We start from the raw sequence: 16,369 nt of genomic DNA on the forward strand, positions 1-16,369 counted from the left end.
CTTCCCTACCCCTGTTTTAAACTTTTTTTAAAAATATATTTTCTTGCTATCCTACAGAGAGGAAGGGAGAGGGATAGAGTTAGAAACATCGATGAGAGAGAAACATCCCGATCAGCTGCCTCCTGCACACCCCCTACTGGGGATGTGCCCTTGACCGGAATCGAACCTGGGACCCTTCGGTCCGCAGGCCGAACCGGTTAGGGCCCTAGCCCTGTTTTAAAAGCCTCCTTCAGGCCCACTTCAGTTCTAACCTCCTCGGGCTCTTCCGTGCCCTCAGCAGCACCTGGATGTGGTCGCACTTGGCTCCAAGCATGACTGCTCAGAGCGTGGTACCAGACTATGCGGACTTACCTTGGGTGTGTTTCCACCATGACGCTGGCCCACGTACACAGTTCTTTGCTCTTGTATCTTCTTCCCTCCTCCCTACATTGTTTGCCCTGGGGAAATGCAGTAACCGCGCCCATTAAAAGTTGACTCGCTGCAGATGGGTCACAGAGGCCTCCTTCCTACAGGTGAGACCACTCCCCTTTTCTATTCTTGAGCCCCACTTTCATTGCTTAGGTTCAGGCCCCCTAAATAGTGACTATGCTGTAGGAGAAAGAGAGGTCAGAGGAGGCTGGAGTCTCACACTCTCCGGTAAATTTCGAGATTAGGGTGGGAGAAGAGGCGCGTGAAGCTAAAGATGCTGGTGTTGCCTTAATGGGTCTTGCTTCACGGTCTTGCAGTTTAACAGGCCCTGGGAGAAGACTGAGGGCAGGTGTTGCCTGTTCACTGGCTAATAAAGGAAATAGAAGCCTGCTCCTCAAGATTGCATGAGAAACACAAGATAAAATAGGTGTGCAAATCCATAAACTTACATTCCTAAGTGTTGCTAAATTCCCCGGGCGGCTCCTTTAAGAGGCGGGTCCCCTCCCTGGTAACAAAGGAAGTCCCCGCCCCCGGTAGCCGGGGTGCTCTGTGGCGTCGCACCCTCATTGGTGGGCGACGTGGTGTGCCACCCAGCGGCAGCCATTTCCAACGAGCTGGCGGGGGCAAAGGATGGCGACGCCCGAAGGATGGGCGCAGGGGGGGTCGGGGTCGGTGTGTCTCGCCTTCGACCAACTGCGGGACGTGATTGAGTCTCAGGAGGAACTGATCCATCAGCTGAGGAACGTGGTACGCAGCCAGGAGAGCAGGGGGAGCGGCGGACCGGACGTCTAGATGGTGGGGTCGGGGCGAGACCGCGTCCGGAGCCGGGGCGTGCCCAGAGCACATTGCCAATGGCGTCATCAGAAGGAGGCGGGACCCCAAAGTGTTATGGCTGCTGGGGGTGGAGCCAAAGGGGGCAGGGTCTCGTGGATATTTCACAAGGGAATTCTAATCAAAATCAAAATTGTTCTCTACTCTCTTTGCCTGGTTGCATAGGACCTGATAGATAGATCCCTCTCTATTCACTGAGCCTCAGTTTCCCCATTTCTAGTTCTTTTGTGTTGAGGCAAAGAAATTGTAACATCCTTTCTACTAGGGACATCCCCTCCCCAGCGTCTAATTTAGTGCCAATCTGCGTGCAGTAAGCACAGATGTGGCCCTTGCACATGATAACGTAAGGGCTTCCGACTCCTTTATATCTCTCTGCTTTTGCTTTCTCAATCAAACCACAGTTTATGGGTGCAAAGCACTGGAGCCACAGTGATCTGGACAGGCATGGTAAAATCCTGGCCAGGTGGAGTTCATGGTTTTTCTCTTTTCATTTTCTACCTTGATGGGAAGGCCGGGAGACAGGAGATACCTCCCTCTCAGAAATAAGATGACTTATCATCTCTCATTCCAATGGCAGTATGCAGCCCTAGGCATTGAATTCCCTTCAGTTCCCGGAAGCTTCCATTCCTGGCCTTTTTCTCAACACTTTTTCATCCCTACATAGTGGTCAGAGCTCAGGTCTGTTCTGATGTCCCCTTCTCTAGAAGCAGTTCTACCCTTTCCCAGGCCGGGTCAGGGACCTCCTCTGGACGCCACTTGGTGCTTCTCCATCACAGCACACACTGTGTTACAAGCGCTGGCCATGGGCTATCTCTCCTATGAGACTGGTTGCTCCTTGAGGGCAGGGCCTAGAGATGAGCCTCAGCGACTTGTGGGGCCGAATTCTCCTTCCCCAGGGCCCTAGTCTCATCCTAGATGCCCTGGGCATCATCCCATTATCCACCCTTGCTCCTGGTCCCTGAGCCCCAGTTCCTCCCTGAGCCAGGCTCTATTGCAGATGGTTCTCCAGGACGAAAATTTTGTCAGTAAAGAAGAGTTCCAGGCAGTGGAGAAGCAGTTGGTGGTAAGTAATGGCCTCTGCAGGTTCCTAATCTTGCCCTATTTCCCAGAATCCCTGTGGTTGAGCAGTCACTGAGTATTGGACTCTGAGAGCCTTCAGCCCCAATAATGAGGACAGAATCTTCCTGTACTCTGGCTTCTGTGTGGCCCTCTGAGTAAGGGGGCTGGTTAAGGGAGCTTAGGAGACCCAAGGTCGCTTGGGTAATAAGGTCACTGGTGTTGCCCCGGCAGGAAGAGAAAGCTGCTCATGCCAAGACCAAGGTCCTCCTGGCCAAGGAAGAGGAGAAGCTGCAGTTTGCCCTTGGAGAGATAGAGGTGCTGTCTAAACAGCTGGAGAAAGAGAAGCTGGCCTTTGAAAAGGCGTGAGTGGGCCTCGGTAGGGGTGTAAGGTTAGGGGTCCCATCAGCCTGTCAGCCTTCCCATCCTTTCTTATCTTCGCCACCCAGGCTCTCCACTGTCAAGAGCAGAGCCCTGCAGGAGTCCAGCAAGAAGGACCAGCTCATCACCAAGTGCAATGGTAGGCGGGAGGCCCGTGTTCCTTCCCAAGTTAACATACACGGGCTCTTCCCTAACTGCCCAATGCCAGTATCCAGGGCAGGGTTTCACCCCAACTTCTGTCCCCGACTGAGGATACAGGCAAACCCAAGCGGGCCACACCTTCGCAAATGCCTTCAGGGACCAGGCAGGCCACGGAAATGAGGGAAGCAGTTGGTGTACAATATCCTTCATGGCCATAAAGGAACGGGCTCGCTCCCAGTTTTTTGAAACATACAACTTTCTTAGTCCACATTTTGTTTTCCACTTTTGATGGATATTAGAAATAATGTACTCTACTCATAACTCTGATACAGGTGCAATGGTATCATGGAACAACAGGGCACGCACAGTCCTATTTGAGAGCTGACCCTTAGTCTCAGGTTTGGGATGAGTGGGGACTGTGGTAATGTGGAGAGCCATGCTCTCTCCCAAGGGCTTAGCTCCTCTGCTGTGGGAATGGGGTCCAGTACTGTCAGAGCTTTAAAAAAGAGAAACTAGGTTTTAATGGAAGTTTTTCTGAGTTTTTAGCGTTGTCAACTGATTTAGAAGCTTTAAAAATATGGTATGGGCCAAGTAAAGTATGCCTGTAGGCCATTAGTTTTCAGCTCTGCTCCATGCAGATGCATGTAGCTTCTTGGCTCAGTTGGGGCTGTGAGTTGCAGGGCACTTCCAGTCAACTACCCAATGTCCCTAGACCTCAGGAACCACTTTCATTTTCCCAGGATGCTAAACTCCCCTTACTTAGCCTAAGAAGTGGATGTGAATTCCATACATCTGCTTCATTCACTGCAGTAGATTTTGAGTAGGCTAGAGCCCAGAGCTCAAGCCTAAAAGAGGTTCCTGATGGGCCCCACCTGGAGCCCTGGGCACCCTCTATCCTCCAATCCAGCCTTCTCTCTCCCCTGGTGAGTATTCTCACTGGGAAGTGGCCAGCAGACTACCATCTTGATCTGGCTGGGGAGGCTGACAGGCCTCATGGTTGTTTGATCAAGAGCTCCCTTTAGAGCCTCTTGGGGCCCAACAGGCAGGCACTGCCTTCATACCCAAGACACTGGTCCCTAGTCCTTTCCCTCTCTCTGACCCCTCCCCACCCCTACTTCCCTAGAAAGGAACCTAGGGTTCTTTCCCCGTGGTGTTAGGAAAAAACATCCTTCCTTTAGGGCATTTCCTAGAGCACAGCCAAGGCTACAGGGCTCTGCGTCTGGAAGGTGTGAGTCAGGCTGATGGAGCCTGGCTGCCTCCCCTAGAATGTCCTGCATCTCTCCAGTGGGCACAAGCCTTCACCTGAGCAAATCAGGTGACCTGGCCTTCTCCTCGCCTGTACCTCCCCGCTGCCACCGCCCTTTGTGTGGTTTCAATTTGGTTGTACTTACATAGTTCGGAATCTTTTCAAAGGGCTTTTCTAACTATTCTCTCATTGGGTGCTATTTATTTTAATTTATTTTAAAAGATTCACACAAATTTCTGATACTTTTTCTCAAGAGAACTTCACAAGCAATGAGTCTGGATTAGCTGGACACCCTGGGGAAGGAGTTATGATAGTCCTGTTCCTATGATTCCGTGAGCTCATGTTTTCCTCCTCTTTGTTTACCTGTGTCTCCTCTTTTTCTGCCAGACCGTCTCTTCTGAAACCGTAAATGCTGTGGCATGTCTGCATTTTCAGAGTTTGTGTTCTAGTTAATCTTTGTCCAATCTTTAAAGGCAGTGGCATTTTCTTCCTGTGAGGATCAGGATTTTCCAGGGCTTCCTGAGGGACAGTTATGTATATGAAGCACCCCCGAATCCTACAGCCTCACTGGATTCTGACCCAAGTCACAAAAATCATCCTGACATCTAATGAGCACTTAAGTAGTGGGTAAGCTGTTCCACCACTAATCTCCCTGGGTCCTTCCCACCCCATATAGGCTGTCTCTGTCCCCATATTATATAGATGAGGACATGGTTCTGAAAAGGAGACATCTTGCCCAAAGGGGTAATACTGTCTCACCAGTATTAACGTCATTGAAACGTCACCTTATTCTGTCCTCTGGTCAGTTCCTGAGTCTTAACACTCCTTTCAGGAGCTGCTGCCTTGAGGGCAAGGACCCTGCACAGGAGTAGGCATCTGGCTGGCCCTAGGTAGGTCTGGTTGGATTGAGATGACTGAACTAGGTGATGTTTCTATGTCCTAAATCCTCAGGGGACATCCTGTTCATTCATTCCACAAATTTATTGTGCACCTACTATGCACCAGGTATTGTTTTAGGCCTTAGGGTTAAAACAGTGAATAAAACAAAAATCCTTGTCCTTCCATCCTAGAAGGGGAGAAAGTAAGTGAGTAAAATAAACGGTATGTTAGGTGTAAATGCTAAGGAGAAAAATAAAGCTTTTCCCTGCTTTATTTTAATAGGAAGCATTAGGAAGGGTTGTAATTTTAGACTAAGAGAGGTGTCACCAAAGAGGTGATATCTGCAAAGATCTGCAGGAGTTGAGGCCAGGAGCTGTTCATCCTCCTGCCTGTGGGCAGGGCTACCACCTCTCTCCTTTGCCTGCCTTCATGTGAGTCACCTGGTCCAGAATAGAGTTGCGAAGTCACTGACACATTCATCAGACATTGTGTCCCCACCACCCCATCAAGACTCCATAATAAACTCATTCTTCCTAAGGTATTGGCAGCTACTCGTGGAGAGCCTGTGGGTGGAGGGAACCAAGTTCTGAAAAGACCTGTGAGGGAATGAATGCCTTATCGCAGGAAGGAGCCCATGGGGTGGAACCACCTCCTCCCTGCCTCTCTCCCCCCACAGAAATTGAGTCTCACATTATAAAGCAAGAAGATATACTTAATGGCAAAGAGAATGAGATTAAGGAATTGCAGCAAGTTATCAGCCAACAGAAACAGATCTTCAGGTGAGGGGTCATGGACAGGTTGGGGGTTGTTGATGGAAGTGGAGATCCAGACCTCTGGTCCCTATCTTGGGCTGTCCCCAGCCCACGCCCAGCCTAGCCGGCTCCTTGCAGGAATCACATGTCTGACTTCCGGATCCAGAAGCAGCAGGAGAACTACATGGCCCAGGTGCTAGCCCAGAAGCATAAGAAAGTCTCGGGGACATGTCAGGCCCGGAGCCACCAGCGTCCCAGGGAAAAATAAAATAATCATTACCTTTCTGTTATCTGGTTGTAATCTGACCTCTGATTTCTCTGTTGTGGGCATTCCCATCCTGACCTTTTCTATCCTTCTCAGGCCTCACCAGTGGCCTGACCCCAGGGAAGGGGCAGGATAAGAGGCAGAGGGCACTTTCCTTCCCTCCTCCCTGCCTGTCTCATGGACCTTGGTGACCTAAGTGAGAATAAGTTACCACAGACTGGGTGGGGAACAGGCCTTGGACCACCACCTACCAGGGGGTCCATGGAGTTATGGGGTTGCAGCCTAGAGAAAGACTACTTTGTTATCTAGTGAACACTGTCCTTTCTTACTCTGTGTTTAACTCCTGCCTATATAAACAGCCACGTGTGTGTAAGAAAGAGAGGCAGAGAAAGCCCTGACCGGAGACTTCAAAGACAGTGGGTTCCAGGACCACGATAAACTTAGGAAATCAGTTTCCATGACAAAACAAAAATGTTACGCTGCAAATTACATGTGCACCTTCTTATACACTTCCCCCAAACAAGCTCATCAGCCTTCACAAATGGAAGGGAAAAGGATAATGCCATTTTTTAAAAAATAAAGCTTGAACCCTTTTATTGTTTTAATCCTCACCCGAAGATATGTTTTTTTCATTGATTTTTTTGTAGAGAGAGAGGAAGGGAGATAGAGAGGAAAGGTGGTAGAGAGAAACATCAATGTGAGAGAGAAACTGATCAATTGCCTCCCATATCCGGACCAAAGGGATCGAACTCAACCTAGGTATGTGCCCTGACTGGGAATCAAACCTGTAACCTTTTGGTGTATGGAACAATGCTCCAACTAACTGAGCCACTCAGCCAGGGCTGCCATGTCTATTTTTAAGGTGGGGAAACAGTCTGTGAAGGGGCTGTGACTTGCTGAAGCTGCATATTGGGGCCGGACAGGCACCAGCGTCCCAGGGAAAAATAAAATAATCATTACCTTTCTGTTATCTGGTTGTAATCTGACCTCTGAGGACAGGCTTCATTCTCTCAGAAGCCATCACTAATGGCCAGGTGATCATGGACACACACCCAGGCAGGGGACCCACTCAGGAGAGGCTGAGTCAGATTCGTCAAGGCAGGAGGGGCCAGTGCTCTTGCTCCAAGACCAACTGGGGACCTGAACCACAGCAGTACCTTGCAGTCAGAATAGGACAAATGGTGCCCATTGTCACTGTCCCCCAATGACAGGTGGTGGCTGCTTCCCCACCAGTGCCTGTCCTCTGGGCAATACCGAGGTGGTGGGGGCTGAAATGAGTACTTGGAGGAACATAGGGCTAGGTAGAGAGGGGACCACAGCTACCCAAAAGGTTCCTGAGAGAGCCCACATCCGCATCCAGAGCTTGGTTGCCAAGGCAGCCTGTAAAAGAGCTGTCCACTCCAGTTTCTTCCAGTACGTTGCCACTAAAGGCAATGGATCCAGCCAGGGACAGCACCTTCCTGAGGCCCCAGCACCACTTTGGGAGTGGGGGAGCCCTCCAAGCGATGCTCCTCTCTTAAAGGCTGTGGAGTGCCAGGTCAGGGAAAGCGGCTGCACTCTGCGGAGCTCCAGCTGGGATGGATGTCAAGAGCAGGAGGAGGGCTGCCATTCCGTGATGGGAAGACTCTGAGGGGAAAATGAAGTTGCTGGCAACACCTGAGTCGCCTGACCCGAAGGTGTGGTGCCCTGGTGCTCACACCGATCCGCAGGCCATCGGTAGTGCTTCCCCTACGGCAGGTCCCCGCTCGGCCTGTGTCCTCACCTGTGACGCGTGGAGCTGGGCCTAGCTCCCGGCTCCACTTTGGACACCCGACAGCCAAAACCTGGAGCGCCCCCCGAGGGAGAGCAAGGCCCAAGGCCCAGGGCCCAGGTCTCTCCTGCTGGCGACACCGCTGGCCCGGAGCGGACGCGGCCGCTTTAAGGCGCGGTGACCCCCGGCCTCCGCGGGCGGGGCGGGGACAGTGTGGGCGTCCGCGGCACCGGCGCAGGCGAATGCGAGGGAGGTAGAGCTCGGCGTCCGGCCCCACCATGCTGATCGCGCTCGCCCCGCCAGCCCTGCCCGGGCTCGCAGGTCAACTACCCTCGGCCCCCGCGCGGCGCCAGGACTCCTCCGGTTCGTCAGGCTCCTACCACACGGCTCCCGGTTCCCCAGAGCCCCCGGACGTCGGGCCGGACGCGGAGGGCCGGGCAAATTGGCCCCGGGTGGCCCCTGCGCTGGGGGCGGGGGCGCAGCTTCGCCTGTCCATCAGCGCCCAGAATAGCCGCCAGCAGCTCCAGCCCGGCTCGGGTTTCCCGCGAGGCCCGGGCGCAGGCCCGCGGCCGCCCCAGCCCCAGCCCCAGCTGCGCATGCTGCCGTCGGGGGAGATGGAAGTCATCTTCGGCGCCGGGGCCCTGTTCAGCCCCTCTGACTCGGCGGACAGAGAGGTGCAGCAGCTCACGGCGCGGGCTTTCCACAGCCTCTCTCCGCCCGCGTCCCCCTCCCCCGCCGCACCGCAGCCCCAGCCCCAGCCCCCCGACGGTGGCTCCCGCTGGGCCACCTACCTGGAGCTGCGGCCCCGCGGGCCGAGTCCTGCCACCCCAGCGCAGTTCGAATGCGTGGAGGTGGCGCTGGAGGAGCGTGCCCTGCCCGCCAGGTCCCGGACGGTGCCCAAGCGTCAGATCGAGCTGCGCCCCCGGCCCCGGAGTCCTCCGCGGGAGGGGGAGGCAGGCGCACCGCGCCCGCGCCCGCTCCTGCGCACCGGCTCCCTGGACGAGTCGCTGGGCCGCCTGCAGGCCGCCGCGGGTCTCGTGCAGACGGCTCTGGCCAGGAAACTGAGCCCCGCGGCCCCTGCCCCCAGCGGCGCCACCTTCAGGCCCGCGGAGCGGCCGGAGCCTGAGACGCGGACACCGGTCCGCAGCACCCGAGGGGCCCAGGAGGACGGCAGGTCTCGCCCACCCCGCGTGCACTATAGTTCAGCCCCTGCCCGGGCCCCCCGGCCCTGGCCCAGCCTCCGCGAACGCGCCATTCGTCGCGACAAGCCCGCGCCCGGGACTGAGCCACTGGGTCCGGTTAGTTCAAGCATCTTCCTGCAATCCGGGGAGAAGACCCAAGAAGCGCACAACCAGGAACTCAAAGCGAGGTTCCCAGGAGACGCTCCGGAGCGAACCGTTCTGAGGCCTTTCGAGTCCAGGGACCCTTGGGAAGTCCCGAGTAAGGCTGTGAGGCCAAGGAGCCCATCCCCGCCGAGGCCGGCTCCCAATGGAACCCTGCAGACTTCTCTCGGCCCACCCCCCCGGAACCTGTCCCCGCGGAGTCCGGCTTATCCGAGGGTGAGTAGTCCCTCCTCCCCGAAGGAATCCTCCGCGTGGGAAAATCAGGATCCCACCGTCGAGGAAACCGTCAGCAGGAGGAGCCCTTCCCCTGCGACCCTTTCCCAGTGGAACCCGGGTGCTGCCAAGGCAAGAAGCCCATCCCCTGAAGCTCCTTCGCCGTGGGAGGTTCAGCACCCCACAATCGGAGCTACCATCGAGGGGAATAGCAGCCCGTCCCTGCCGGCCGTGTCCTCATGGGAGGCTCCAGATCGTCCTACTGGGCGGTGGAGTCCATCGCCCCAAGAGAGGTGGGGTCCCAAAATGCAGGGCTCCTCGATAGCCTCTCCGCAGGATGCTCTGAATGGCGCAGTCCAGGGGCAGCCGGCGCCGCCTACACCGCCCGCACCCAGGACTCCAGAGCTAACAGAGGCGCAGAGTCCCTCCGCACCGGACGTGCCGGATCTTGCCTTCCGAGACAGTCAACCGTTGCCAGAGGTGGCTGCACCCGCGCTGCCCCTCAGTCGCCTCATGGGCACCATGGATTCGGATGCGCCCCCGGAAGCCTTGGGCCCTGGACCAGCGGCCTCCGGACGCCCGCGCGTGGCTATTCCGCGGCCCCGTGACATGCGCAAGATGGTGAAGACCACGTACGCGCCGAGCTTCCCGGCGGAAACCCCCGGCTCAGGGCTGCTTGCGCCTCCAGCGGATCCCCGCCCCGAGAAGGGTGGTGCATCCAAGACGCAGGAGCTCCAGGCGCTGGGGACCCCCGCCCCCGCTCACTACACCTCCGTTTATCTCAAGGACTTTCTGCCTGTCGTGTCGCACCCCTACGAGCCTCCAGAGCCACCCCCCAACACAAACCCCCGGGACGCTTCGCAGCCCAACGGGGTCCTGCGGCGGAGGGCAGAGAACAGCACGGCAAAACCCTTCGCGCGAACTGAGATCCGCCTGCCTGGTGCCTTGGCCTTGGGCCACGGACTGACGGAAACCCGGGGAGTCCTGGTGCGCGGTCCTGCAGGAGAGAACCGAGTTATGGAGGCCCAGCGCCTCGTCTCCGACGGCGAGGGTCCGATCAGCCCGTTAGGTGGAGCTCTCTCCTTACCCCAGCGATCGTCCGTAGGGCCAGCAGGGCCCCCCCCAGCCGGCCCATCCCGCCCCAGCTCCCCTCAGGCGCACCCTAGCTCGAGCCCTGGGAGAGCACCCACATTGGAGCCTCCCCCTTCTGTCCCCGAGCCTGCCACTGCCGTCCAGTCGCCCCACCCGCGGGAGCCCCAGGCCTTGGCGGGCAGAATGGCCCCGCCCCAGCCCCGCGCAGCATCAGCGCCTCCTATGGACCGGTCCCTGGAAGGCCCCTCCCAAGGGGCACGCAGGCCACCGGGGGCCGCGAACACGGGGAAGGTCCTGGTGGACCCCGAGAGCGGCCGCTACTACTTTGTGGAGGCGCCGCGGCAGCCTCGGCTACGGCTGCTCTTTGACCCCGAGAGCGGGCAGTACGTGGAGGTGTTTTTGCCGCCCTCGCCCCCGGGGCCACCCCGCCGCATCTACACCCCGCTGGCCCTGAGTCCCGGCCTTTACCCGCCCGCTTATGGGCCTTTCCCCGGCCTCTCACTGCCACCATCCCCAGGCCCGCCAGCCTACAGCGGCACCCAGCTACCCTGGGCTTCCGAGGCGGGGCCCCTGGAGAGGATGTACTACCTGCCAGTGAGTGGGACCCCCAGCCCCGCACCTCCTCTGCTCCTCTGCGCTCCTCCCACCGGCGTGGGTCCCGCCCAGCCTGGCAAGAGCTCCTTGTTCCCTGTGTGAGGCCCCAGGGCCTGATCCCCATGGTGTTGGGGCCTGCCGATGGCTTTTAAGGTTCAGGCATCCAGTCCCCTGCCCTTCTTTTCTCCTGTCACCTTTTTTACCCATCTCATCGAGTCCTGAGACCGGAAGTTATCTTCAGAGAATGTATCTGGACCCCGGGGGGGCTGATGGAACTGGATCTCAGGAAGTGACTGCCTGCCTTCTACAGCATTGTATACCCCTTCCCCAAGCATTCCCATGAGTGTGGTGTGTTTGTGTGTGTATGTGTGTGTGTGTAAAAGTGAGGCGTCTCAGGATTTGTCCCCAAGAACTGACCTGAAGGGTTGTTGGGGTTCCCTAGGAGCAGCAGGGGACTGGGCTGCCCCCAGAAGTAGTAGCTGTCTGCCCCTCCCTGAAAGGTGGGCCCAGGTGAGGTGGAGCAGGCTAGTGAGCACCAGCAGGCTGGAGGGAGGACTCTGGCTGTCAAGTCTGCTATTCTTTGGAAGAGGACCTAAGCCTTGGCCCGGGAGGCTGTAGCTAGTGCAGCCAGGCCAGGCTGTATCTGAGAAAGGGAGCTGTGGGGACAAGCAGGTGAAGGTGGAGCAGGGAAGTAATATAGGAGGGGCTGTGGAGGGTCAGCCTGGGATATGGGGGTAGTGGAGGGAGGTGGGGAAGTGACTGTAGTCCCTAGCTGGGAGCTCCGCCCTTTATTCTCCTCTCAACCTTAGCCTCTGACTTGGCTTCTCTAAGCCCTCAGAGCTAAGCTGGCTCTTCCTGGGGCCAGGAATGGGGGCTTCAGTCATTCCCATCCTGAGTAGGGAGCAGATGGAGCGAGTCATCAGGAAGGACTTACAAGCAAGGAGAATGGTTGAGCTATTGTCCCAGAGGAGCCTCTTGACCCCTCTGGGTCGGGTAGAGGGTTGGTTAGGGCTGGCAGTAGAAAGGGTGCCCCTGTATGGGGCAGGCCAGAGAAACTTGGACCCCTCAGCTGGTTTTACTCCCCCAGTAGCAGATGTGGCAACCATGCCCAGAGAGCTGCTGGCTATGCAGGCTGGTCACAGCACAGTAAGGGACAGGACCAGAGCATGTGTTCCCATTGCCCTAAGATTCCAAGGGCCTCTGAGGAAGGCAGAGGAAGATGCATGGAGTGAGTGGGAGGTGCTTTGTATGGGTTCTGTGTGAAATTCTAAGCTTGAAGTGCCTGGGCCTTGCTGGACAAGTATGTGATGTGATGAGTTTGGGGAAGAAGAGTGGCCATTAGAAGCAGTGTTAGGGATGGAAATGGATGCCTTAAGTTCCATGCCCCTGGGGGGCCTGGGTCCTTTGGAGTCCCTACCCACCTGCCTTGAACTAGAAGCTGACTGGGAGAACTATGAGCCAGAAAAACCTGGACATCTTTTTATAGTTGGAGATGCTGTTTCCAATAACATGGAGGGCCCTGGGCTCGTCACCTCATCCTGGTGAGCAATAAATCACTGACCCAATGAACTATGATGGCTCGAACAACTGGTGTAAGGTGTCTGATTTCCTGCTGTGGCCCTTTAACACCCCCACAATGCCCTTTCATGCCCAGGCACAGCCTGGGTCTAGTGAACCATAGGGCTCAGGGAAGAAGACCATGAGTGTCTTTCATACACAGTGGTGTCCCTACCTCAGTGAATTTGCTTCCCAGGAAGGGGCCCTTAGGCTGGCATCATTCCTCCTGGTGGCTGAGTGGCCAATGGGCTTTGGGGTCAATCAGGCCTGGGTTCCAATTTCAGCATGGCCCCTCTAGGTATGTGGCCTTGGATTTGTCACTTCTCTCTGAGCCTTTGTGTCCTTGGGGGTAGACTAAAGAGGACAGTAACCAACCACTTCCTCCCCCAAGGTATTCAGCACAGTACCTGCCCTGCGGCCAGATTCCAGGCTTGGGAGATATTAGCCCCCATGTGTCCTTGCCCAGGCCCAGCCACTTTCCTTGCCTCATTGTTCTCTACCTGTGAAATGGAGCTAAGTTGGTGGGAGCTGGGGTCCCACCAGAGGAGATGCGCATGTGGTGTCTCCTGGGGGAAGGGAGAAAATGGGAGGGGTGAGGTGTCAGTTCCCCATTGGTCTGGGTCAGGCGTTCTGGGGAGGTCCCCACTGCACACACAAGTACATTTACATCCCAACCACAGCCCATGCTCACTGAGCCGGCTCCAGAAACCATGAGGCTGTCACTGCCACTGCTCCTGCTGCTACTGGGGGCTTGGGCTATCCCAGGGGGCCTTGGGAATAGGGCTTCGCTCACAGCCACTGCCCCACAGCTGGACGATGAGGAGAAGTATTCAGCTCATATGCCTGCTCACCTTCGCTGCGATGCCTGCAGGGCGGTGGCCTACCAGGTGAGTCCCTTCCCCCAGCAGTTCCCCTGCCCAGTCCTCCTCAAATCAGAACCCTCCATCTACCTCAGATTCCACCACTGGCCTTTGATCCATCTCCAAACCCCTACCCCCAGGCATCCAGCTAGACTCAGCCTTCCATGATATTGCCATCTTCACCTCCAGGCCTCAGTTTACTCATCTGTCTGCCCAACAGAGAGTGGACGATCTGGGACACCCCATAGTATCTTGAGACTCCAGGGAGTCACCAGTTTGTCGACTCAGACTCCTCCCTTTCCAGGCCCATCCTCAGGCCTGGACTCCTCCTAAAATATGACGGCGGAGCACTGGTGTATGCGTGCATGTGCTGAGTGTGTGAATATATGAGTATGTGTGTGTCTGAGTTCACACACAAACTTGTCAAATGCGCCTGAGTACCTCTGAGTACTCATGTCATTGAAGAGTGGACTATGGTTTGGTTTGGTTTGGTTTTCTTTCCTTGTGTTTGTGGTTTAAAATGCATTTGTTGATGGGCAGGTGTGCCCTGGGGGAGAGACCCCTGTGCCTAAGCCTAACGGTCCACCTCAGCATTTCCCACCCACCCCCTTGGTCCCAGGAAAGTGATCCTGCCTCAGCTGGCCAGGCCCCAGCATTTGGGACCCAGGGGAAGAGCCTGAGGCCTGCCTCACAGGTGCTTCCTGCTCAAAAACCTCCCCTGGCCACCTCACTCTCCCCGGAAGGCCCAGGTTTCTATCCTCCCCTCCCCCACACTGAGCAGTCCCTAAGCCCTGACTCTCAACCCCTCCTTGTTCCAGATGTGGCAACATCTGGCAAAGGCAGAGGCCAAGCTTCACACCCCTGGGGGGCGTCAGGAGCTGAGTGAGTCGGTATATACAGACGTCCTGGAACAGAGCTGCTCCCAGACCTGGCAGGAGTGAGTTGAAAATCCGGTCCCTACCTTCTTCCTCCCGGGGCAGGGCTTGGTGGGTGGAGGTCCCCACTCTTCCACTCATACCACACACATTCTCCACCAGGGCTCTGGTTCAAGGTAGGGGGCTGGTTGGGACGAAGTCTGAGCTCTAGAGCTAGGAGCAAGTAGAAGGGTAGGTGGCCAAGGGACAAGTTCATGGTCCAGGAGCTTCCCCTCTCTGGTCCTCTATTTTCCATCCGGGAGGATCAGAATCTGGGCACTGAACTCAGCAAAGGCCCAGTGTGCCCAGTTTCATATGGAGACAGGTCCCCACTGGCCAGGCTCTCACTAATGCTGTGTCCTCACTGCCTCCAGCTACGGGGTCCGAGAAGTGAACCAGGTGAAACATCTCATGGGCCCAGGACTTAGCCATGGGCCAGAGCCAAGCGTCAGCGTGATGATCACGGGGGGCCCCTGGCCTACAAGGTAGGACGGGAGGGTGGGGGTGAGATGGAATCCTTGGAACCTTAGTCTGCCCCCCGTGGGCCGGCAGAGTTTGAAGCTCCAGTTGGACTCCCCTAGGCTCTCCACGACATGTTTGCACTACCTGGGGGAGTTTGGAGAAGACCAGATCTATGAAGCCCATCAACAAGGCCAAGGGGCTCTGAAGGCATTGCTGTGTGGAGGCCCCCGTGGAGTCTGCTCAGAGGAGGCACCAGTCACAAGGACAGAGCTCTAGTCCAGCTCCTGCTTCCCCTTTGTGGTCAGCCCCTGAAGACAGAGGGAGCTTCTTCTGGATCTGTCCCCCTCCTTTCTGCAAGGCTGCTGAGGACAAGGAGAACTTCCTCACCTAGGCTGCCACTCTCTCCTCCTCCAGCTTTGGGGCACTGGGGCCTAGGCGAGGGGCCAAGGCCTTCCCCTCTGGACTCAAATAAAACTCAGTGACCTCAATTCCTTCTCTCTGCAAAATGTGCTTCGGGGGCTGGGAGGACAGATATTGGTGTTTCTGCTGATGTTGCTCCTGGAAAGGGCCAAATACACATCCCTGCAAATTTCCCAGAAGTAAGTGAGATCTGTCCTGGTTAGAAATGTCAGTGAGCAGTCAAAGACATACAGATCCAGTTATGTGAATGGGAAACCCCAGATCCATCATGAGAAAGAAGAAAAACCATGGGAAACTCCATAAGCGGGCCACTTTGTGGACACGCCTCCGGCAGTCACTGGGTGCGATCAGCTGTTGGTGCCCCTCCCAGAACAGCAGTCTCACTGGGTCTACAACCCAGCAGCTGCTCACTTTGTAGCCTCTGTCTCTGACCCCAGCTGGCATGGTTGGGTCCTAGGTGCCTGCCTTGGACAGGGTGGGACAGGGTTCCTGGAATGGGCTGGTTTCAGCATCTTGGCTCTAAGTCCTGCTCGCCCCAGAAGTTCTTCTGTCCTGGGGCTTTTCCCTTTAGCAAAAGGAGAAAAGGGCCCCACCTGGCCCTTGGGTCAGTTTCCTTTGTGAGTGTCTCTCTGAGCCTTCAAAGACCTGGGAGGTGGACAGAACAGACTCTAATCCCCAGATGACAGATGTAGACACCAAGGCTTAGACAACAAAAGAGGCTCAGGACAAGCCCCAGGCTGAAAAGTGGTAGGACTTGGAGGCGATTCAGATTTGTGGAGTGGGGAAAGGTCATTGCTGGAGGAATAGGGGTACCCCAAGCATGCCCTGACCTCTCCAGCTTTCCTAAGCTACACTGCAGCCCAGCCTCCCTATTTTCTATCACCTGTTCCTGATCTGCCTGAGCCACCCCCCTGTATGGTGCTCCTGCCAAAAGAAACCTGTAGGCACCAGGAAAGGACCCAGGGCACAAGGAACTGCTGAGCTGTATCGGGTGTGGAGTTGGGAGCCTGTGACATCACCCAGGCTTTATGTGGAGTCTGCATCTGAATCTGGGTGTTGTGAGTCCTTTGTGTGATTATATCTGAGACGCTGTGCAACCCCAGGCTTTGTCTCCGTGTGGTTGAACTGAGTGTCTAGGGGACTGGAGGAGGTAGGGCCCCCTGGGGAGCACTGGGGAGGAGGGGGTGGGAAGGAAAGTGCTGAGG

The 16,369-nt window shown here is 56.4% G+C and overlaps 3 protein-coding genes across 4 annotated transcripts; all 3 read left to right on the top strand.

Moving 5' to 3' along the window:
* The first annotated feature begins 990 nt into the window (after positions 1–990).
* On the top strand, positions 991–5,978 carry SPATA24 (spermatogenesis associated 24). 2 transcript variants are annotated; one of them, XM_036314236.1, is made up of 6 exons: positions 991–1,155; positions 2,237–2,302; positions 2,530–2,660; positions 2,745–2,815; positions 5,619–5,721; positions 5,833–5,978. In XM_036314236.1, exons 1-6 carry the CDS (start codon positions 1,039–1,041, stop codon positions 5,960–5,962), a joined length of 618 nt encoding a protein of 205 aa, XP_036170129.1. In that variant the 5' UTR covers positions 991–1,038; the 3' UTR covers positions 5,963–5,978. The 2 variants fall into 2 exon arrangements, with proteins under 2 accessions (XP_036170129.1, XP_036170130.1); XM_036314237.1 differs by having other exon boundaries at positions 5,803–5,968.
* Positions 5,979–7,928: 1,950 nt separating this feature from the next.
* On the top strand, positions 7,929–11,084 carry PROB1 (proline rich basic protein 1). Its single transcript, XM_036314235.1, has one exon. The coding sequence runs from the start codon at positions 7,988–7,990 to the stop codon at positions 11,051–11,053; it is 3,066 nt and encodes a 1,021-aa protein (XP_036170128.1). The 5' UTR covers positions 7,929–7,987; the 3' UTR covers positions 11,054–11,084.
* A 1,982-nt stretch (positions 11,085–13,066) lies between these two features.
* Positions 13,067–15,225, top strand: MZB1 (marginal zone B and B1 cell specific protein). The gene is made up of 4 exons (XM_036314238.1): positions 13,067–13,395; positions 14,187–14,305; positions 14,657–14,767; positions 14,864–15,225. The coding sequence occupies exons 1-4, from the start codon at positions 13,192–13,194 to the stop codon at positions 15,018–15,020; spliced, it is 591 nt and encodes a 196-aa protein (XP_036170131.1). The 5' UTR covers positions 13,067–13,191; the 3' UTR covers positions 15,021–15,225.
* The last annotated feature ends 1,144 nt before the right edge of the window (positions 15,226–16,369 follow it).

This window comes from Myotis myotis, unplaced genomic scaffold (genome assembly GCF_014108235.1).
Source record: "Myotis myotis isolate mMyoMyo1 unplaced genomic scaffold, mMyoMyo1.p scaffold_m19_p_6, whole genome shotgun sequence".
Lineage (NCBI taxonomy): Eukaryota > Metazoa > Chordata > Mammalia > Chiroptera > Vespertilionidae > Myotis > Myotis myotis.